At 39.9% G+C, this 6,559-nt stretch overlaps 1 protein-coding gene across 2 annotated transcripts in view; it reads right to left on the bottom strand.

Moving 5' to 3' along the window:
- Positions 1 to 561: 561 nt before the first annotated feature.
- Positions 562 to 6,559, bottom strand: part of PABPC1 (poly(A) binding protein, cytoplasmic 1) — a 10,153-nt gene continuing 4,155 nt past the window's right edge. Inside the window, exons 5-15 of one of the 2 annotated variants that reach the window (XM_009864949.1) lie at positions 5,748 to 5,885; positions 5,553 to 5,648; positions 4,703 to 4,975; positions 4,422 to 4,515; positions 4,201 to 4,311; positions 3,188 to 3,342; positions 2,655 to 2,739; positions 2,343 to 2,473; positions 1,954 to 2,049; positions 1,492 to 1,495; positions 562 to 998 (exon numbers count right to left, since the gene is read on the bottom strand). In XM_009864949.1, coding sequence (XP_009863251.1) covers positions 1,957 to 2,049; positions 2,343 to 2,473; positions 2,655 to 2,739; positions 3,188 to 3,342; positions 4,201 to 4,311; positions 4,422 to 4,515; positions 4,703 to 4,975; positions 5,553 to 5,648; positions 5,748 to 5,885 — 1,176 coding nt within the window. In that variant the 3' untranslated portion in view covers positions 562 to 998; positions 1,492 to 1,495; positions 1,954 to 1,956. Of the gene's footprint in view, positions 999 to 1,353; positions 1,400 to 1,491; positions 1,496 to 1,953; positions 2,050 to 2,342; positions 2,474 to 2,654; positions 2,740 to 3,187; positions 3,343 to 4,200; positions 4,312 to 4,421; positions 4,516 to 4,702; positions 4,976 to 5,552; positions 5,649 to 5,747; positions 5,886 to 6,559 lie in introns of those variants that run through there. The other variant, XM_009864950.1, reaches the window with a different exon arrangement.

The raw sequence follows: 6,559 nt of genomic DNA, 5'->3' as shown, positions 1-6,559 counted from the left end.
TAGCTACCTGAAGCCTCTCTTTCTTTCTAGGAATGCCTTGTGTTCACACGTTCATGATAATGGAATTTTGCAACACTGTCTATTGCAATCAATTCCTGCTCGTTCACCTACATACATACAGCTCTGTCTCCATCCTGAGGTTCATTAGTGATCTAAAAATACGGTGGGCTAAGACCTACATAGAGATTGTTCCTTCCACCAAAACCTGTGAGAACGAACACCATGTGCAGGTGGTCAAATGGAATCACATGTTCATATTCCAACACTGGCCTTTTATAATATTTCTTACTGGTCATCTCCAAGTAGAGTGTTTAAAGGTCTATTTCTACTTAGACAAGAGATCAGACATCATGTTGTTACGGCTTTAAAACCCCGATACGGATCTAGCTGCAGTTTTCATTTGTTTTAATGCCTAAGTTTGTATTATCGGTAACAGGTGGCTCTATGGAGGCTCATCTCCAGAAACATCCAAAACGTACTACAGAGTGGGATTCTAACCTGACATTCTGAATGACAACCTTATCAGAAGCGCACTGTACAAAAGAAACCACCACAAGTAAGTCAGTGTTTAAGGAATTTTTATTAAACCAAGAATTTTATAATCCAAATTACGTTTCTTTGCTCAGCTATCAATTCTCACTGTCAACTAAAACAGTGGTGATATTCTGAGCTTTTCCACAGTAAAGAATTACAAAATTAAAGAAAGGAATGCTTTAAATTTTTGTACTCCGCTGAAAATTATTTTTCCCCCGGGTTTATAAAACATTAATTTGTATTTTTTATTTTACTATTTTTTTTAGATTTTAAATCAATAAGTAATCTAGGACTAGCACTTGTTTTGCTAGCCCTGGCGTTGCTCTGTATATAAGCTTCAAAGTTTCCTTTCCTTTTTTTATTTATTTTATATTTTGCAATGTTTTTCTCAATATTTAATAATTTTTCCATGTTTAGATTTTTTTTTCTTCGGTGAAGCGAAGTTCTAGATCGTAGTCCCGGATCTTTCTGCAATCAAAAACAGTGTTGTTAGGTTTTAAAGTTAAAGCAGCACCTTTTGTTTTTCTGCTGTGCTTTCTGCAACTGTAACATCCTCCACGTGGGTCCCTGCCTGCTGCAACCATCCCTCTACCCTCGGTTTTGGGAGCCAAGCCCAGCCCATGAGTGCAGCAGCCCCCTCCAGCACCCAGCACTGCCGCGCTGCACAGGGGTGACATCGCACCCCCAATTTAGGGACAGGCAGGGGCCGTGCTCCGGCAGCAGAGGCTGCTGGCAGGCAGCAGACCAGGCTCTGCATCCCTTTTGGAGATTTATTTTGCAATGTTTTTCTCAATATTTAATAATTTTTCCATGTTTAGATTTTTTTTTCTTCGGTGAAGCGAAGTTCTAGATCGTAGTCCCGGATCTTTCTGCAATCAAAAACAGTGTTGTTAGGTTTTAAAGTTAAAGCAGCACCTTTTGTTTTTCTGCTGTGCTTTCTGCAACTGTAAGCCCAACAGCTCTTTGGGCTTTGACAGTGTCAAAGTTCTTTACGTGTAACCCTCACTTGAAATTTTGAGACATGGAAGTAAAGTATGTAAAGGATCCCTAGGGTCGGTGTATCATTTTACTACCAATTCCACGAGTTCCTCTTGAATAACTCTACGAGTAGTAGCATCTGACAGAACCGCCCATTTTTGCACACATGCCTAGAACTAATTTCAGCTAAATGAGCTGTTAAAAGTAACACTTTAATTCCAGCTAAATATGCAAGACAAAATATCAGAAGCATTCTCTAACCAAGAGCTACAGAGCTAGAAAACAGGCTTGAGCACAAAATTTGTTTACAAGTGTGAGCATAGCTGCTGCTTTCCATGGCTGCACATGACACAGAGCCTGGAAGCACGCTGCTTCTAAGGCCACAGACTAAGAACTATTGCCCCAGTCAACCTACAAAACTACAGAGCTCAGAAAACTTACTTATTAAACACTTGGAACTCCAGTGGGATTATTAACTGCCTTTTGAGCAGCCTCTTTAGCTTGGTGGGCTTGTAGTACGGCTACAGCTTCATCAACCTGTTAAGTGAAGAAGAAAAATCATGAGCAGCTCAGTTATTTCTGTATACACAAGTTCATGAAACAGTTTACATCATACACACAAACAATGCCTGCAGTGTTAAGAAGGAAAGGGTAATGTTATAGCTGCAGTTCATGTAAGTTCACTGCCACCCTCTGAAAGTGGATATTCTAACTTCTCACCCTGGGCCCCTGTTCCATTGCTGCTACACCACTGTGCTAGAATGAATGCCTGTTAAACCAGCGTTGGCTTAACTGCTGATAAAACCAGTGTAAGGTGAAAGTCCACCTACCTTCGAACGAAGAGACTCGGGAGACTCGAGCATGTGGAGGAGTTCAGAGTTGTCAATCTCCAACAACATACCAGTGATCTTACCCGCCAGAGTAGGGTGCATGCTCTGAATGAGAGGAAATAGACGTTCACCTAGACAGAAAAATGTTAATCCGTGACAAATCTCATCTGACAAACACAGCCTAGATTTAAGGGAAAAGGGGAGCAAACACCTTGTTCTACTGGTAAAACCATTTATTCTGCATTTTAAGATCGATAAAAGGGCACTTTGTCTTTCTGCTAAAAGGCAAAGAGAAAGGTATCATGTACATACCTAACATTTGCTTTTGTTCTTGTGGAGGAGCAGAAGCCAACATGGAAGCAGTCAAGGGTTCCTGACCTTGCACATGGACAGCAGGCTGCAAATTAATTTAATGTCATTGCAAAATTAACTTCTAGTTCATAATTAGGTGCAGCATCATGTAACCAATGTTCCACAACTCAGCATAAACAATCACACAGTCAGAAACATGCAAGATATTACAACTAAGTCAATTTAATGAAATGGTGCTGGTTAGAGCTGAGTGATGCTGGAAATAGTACCAACTGCTCTGTTGTGGAGCAAGCACAAGGAGAATTCAGGAAAAGGTATCAAGCGACTGGAAAATGTGAAATAACACAGGATCATATCCCATCCCAGGTGAACTCAAAATACACCCCAAGGCTATAACTCTGCTGCCACAATGCAGAGCCTGAATTCCAGAATAACACAGACAACACTTAACCATAAGCATCCCAACCCCTGCCAGTTTCCTTGGCAAAAAAAAAGACCAGGAAAAGTACGGACCAGTTCTTAAAAATACGTACCTGCTGCATAGCAACCTGTGGCTGTGTATTAAGATGCTGCTGAGGATTACGAACACCTGCAGCATATTTGTACTGTGGTACTGTGCGTACAGCAGGAGTAGCTGCAGTAGCTGCTGCTGCAGGACGTGGACCCATCGTTTGTGTTGATGTATTAGCTGAAAAAATAACATAACTCCATACGTGAATAATTCACTTTTTAAATTACACTGTACAAGTTACCAAAAGAACCCACCACAAATCAGCCCAAGCAGAATACTTAAGTATTGTATTACAGATTCATCCCAGTATTGTTAACTGTCACATCACTGGTTGTGTCTGAAGGTTCAAAAGCTTAAAATTTACTGGATGTTACTTTCCAGTCACTTCACTAAGGAATCGCTCTTCTTACATGCTATTAAAAAAAGATCTGTGAGAAAACATTCACTTTTGTTGAGTACTAATTTCATTTAATTCTAACCTCAAAGGACACTTGATTTCCTGAGCACACTGCATCACAGTCATCCTAGAAAAGATACTTTCATGAAGTAGATAGCTAAGAAATACTACCACCTAACACATTCTGAGGGAATTAAAACTCCATTGCAATCAATTCTGATTCATTCCTTGATGTGCAGATTCCGCGCACACAACACTGGCTCACAGTATTCTATGACAAAATAATAAGAGCTAAAATTCCATCATCTTAGTATTTCTACATGCAACCTATTATTACAATTGCCACAACAATGTTTAGAAACAGCAGAAGCTGTCACACAACATTATTAAAATGCACACTAAAAGAAGAAAAACTTCACAGTAAAGAAATAGGGTCACAGCAGGAGTCTTTACTGGGACAATATTTAGAACCCCTACTAGAAGGTGATACAAGCTTACTCATTTAATAAGAGCCAGAAAAGGAGAGAAGTGTCACCACACACAATACCGCACTTACAAATGCTTTTGAGAGATCATTCTGAATTAGCAAAATTAAAAAGAAGTCTAATACTTAAAGAGTTTATATAAATGAAACTTACCAACACGTTGTGTTGACATGACTCGTGGAACTTGTGAAGAAGCTGGTCTCATGGTACTAAATGGTGGTCTGGGTGCTGCTGGGCGGATAGCACCAGGCATGTTTTGGAATGCTGTTTTAGGGAAAATATATGTAAGTTACATGCTGAAATACTGAATGGTGCAAAGGTAAATGCTATGGAGTTTACCACAATCACTGGAGAAAGGGAATGAAGTGACTTACGATGAGGTCTGGCACCCTGAGCAGTCCAGCGAGGACTAGGTCTAGCAAGTTGAGCAAGCTGATTAGTAGGATAGTATGCTGCACGGTTCTGAGTCTGTCAAATACAAAAACATTGTGTGACTTTATCATCTTTGAAGGGCACGCTGAACAGTCCATCACCTTTCTGCTTTGAAGCTGGAACACTGAAATCATGGACACAGGCTAACAGCTACATTTCCTTTTAAATCCAAACAGATTTTATACACAATGCAGAACATTCGCTTACTCATCTCTGTACGTACCTGTGGGATAGCTGCCATGAAGTAACCTGAAGGAGGTGCTGGTTGGTAAGGGTTGATTACAGGATTAGGTACTGCTCTTACACTTGCCATTCTCTGCATATACTGGTTGGTGAGATGAGCTTGGCGCTCTTCTTTACGCTGGGCTAGAGCTACATATAATGGTTTAGTAGCCACAATTCTACCATTCATTTCTGTGACAGCTTTGGTGGCTTCTTCTGGTGATGAAAAGCATACAAATCCAAATCCTTTGCTGCGGCCACCTTCCATCATGACCTGTCAGTACAAAATTTAGTTTTAAACCATGAGAATGGGAAGTTGTAGAGAGGCAGTGGTTGGTCTATTGTCCCTAGTGGAGAGTGACAGGATGAGGGGAAACGGATTTAAATTGTGCCAGGGCAGGTTCAGGTTAGATATTACGAAGAATTTCTACACTGAAAGGGTTTTCAGCCACTAGAATAGGCTGCCCAGAGAGATGGTTAAGTCACAATCCCTGGAGGTGTTTAAGAGACAGGTGGATGTTGCATTGGGGGGAACTGTTTAATAGGTTGATAGGGCTGTGACAAAGGCTGAACTCAGTGATCTTCTAGGTCTCTTCCAGTTGATACAATTCTATGATTCTAATGTTTTACTTACTCAGCTCACATGAATTTATTTTTTCAGCTTGCTGGAAGTGAGACTACAGGTTTGTTTTACTGAATTGATGCAAAAAGGAAAATAACTGCTTAGTAGCTGTTTACTGAATACAGATGAAAATCTCAGCCAAATAATAATGAACACACTATTGCACTGAAAAGATGTCATTTTTCTCATTGTTTGTTTTCAGAGAAAGGATGAGAACAATAAACTTTACCTTTGCGCTAGTGATTGTACCAAATGGGGAGAATTCTTTTCGAAGACGCTCATCATCAATCCCATCATCAAGATTTTTCACATAAAGGTTTACACCCTAAAAAAAAGGCAAGTTATTTTTGAAAGCAAATGATCTGCGTAAATCTAAAAATATCATAGAATAAATAAAGTTAGTGCTCTTGAATAGAAACTGAACCTGGTATCTTGTGATCCTGTCCTGCTTCATTTGTTCAAACTTGCGCTTCAGCTCCGTCTGTCTTTCCACTTTTTTCTGAGCCCGGCCAACATAGATTTGTTTCCCATTGAGCTCTTTCCCATTCATCTCATCTACAGCCTGCATTAATAAACAAGAAGTTAGCAGTGCTTTGTATTCCACTGATTTTCAGGCATACAAAAACCCCAAAATGATTCAAAGGATTCCAGAAAAAGAGCCAATCCATCTAAAGTATCACGAGATGAAAAACATACCCCAGGACTTCCTTGGTCTAAGTAAAACAGAAATTGCTTTCCATGTGTGCTTCTGTCCAGTTAAGAACAAGTCACAAAGGATGCAAAAAACTTTTCTTATATGAAGTTGAAAAAACCCCAAAAAGTTACATAGTGAAGAATTATTTCTCCAGCCTTATCTTGCAAAGCCATTAAACTCATTTACTGAGATATGAGAATTTTATGGTGTTAGAGAGGTAGAATTTGTTCTAATCTCTTGCTTGTACACTTGCAGTACTGACATATCACCAAAACACATTCTGAAAAGCAAATTTTGTTTGTGGCCCTGTTTTACTCTGTGCTGAGTTTTCTCCTGGTGTTATGTTCCTACTGCCACAGTCAACTGCCACATCAAAGCAACCAGCTGACAATGACTGAAGTTATGTAGCATACTGGCACGTTATAGACACATACATGGATTAAAGTGACCCTTCTTCTAAAGTTACTCTTTGGAGAAAGCAACATCACAGGGTTGTATGACTGTCTTCTTACAGCTGTGCCAAATGTGCTCCATAAAACGTA

This window comes from Apaloderma vittatum, unplaced genomic scaffold, assembly GCF_000703405.1.
Source record: "Apaloderma vittatum isolate BGI_N311 unplaced genomic scaffold, ASM70340v1 scaffold12542, whole genome shotgun sequence".
Classification (NCBI taxonomy): Eukaryota; Metazoa; Chordata; class Aves; order Trogoniformes; family Trogonidae; genus Apaloderma; species Apaloderma vittatum.
This window is presented reverse-complemented; position numbering and strand designations above follow the sequence as displayed.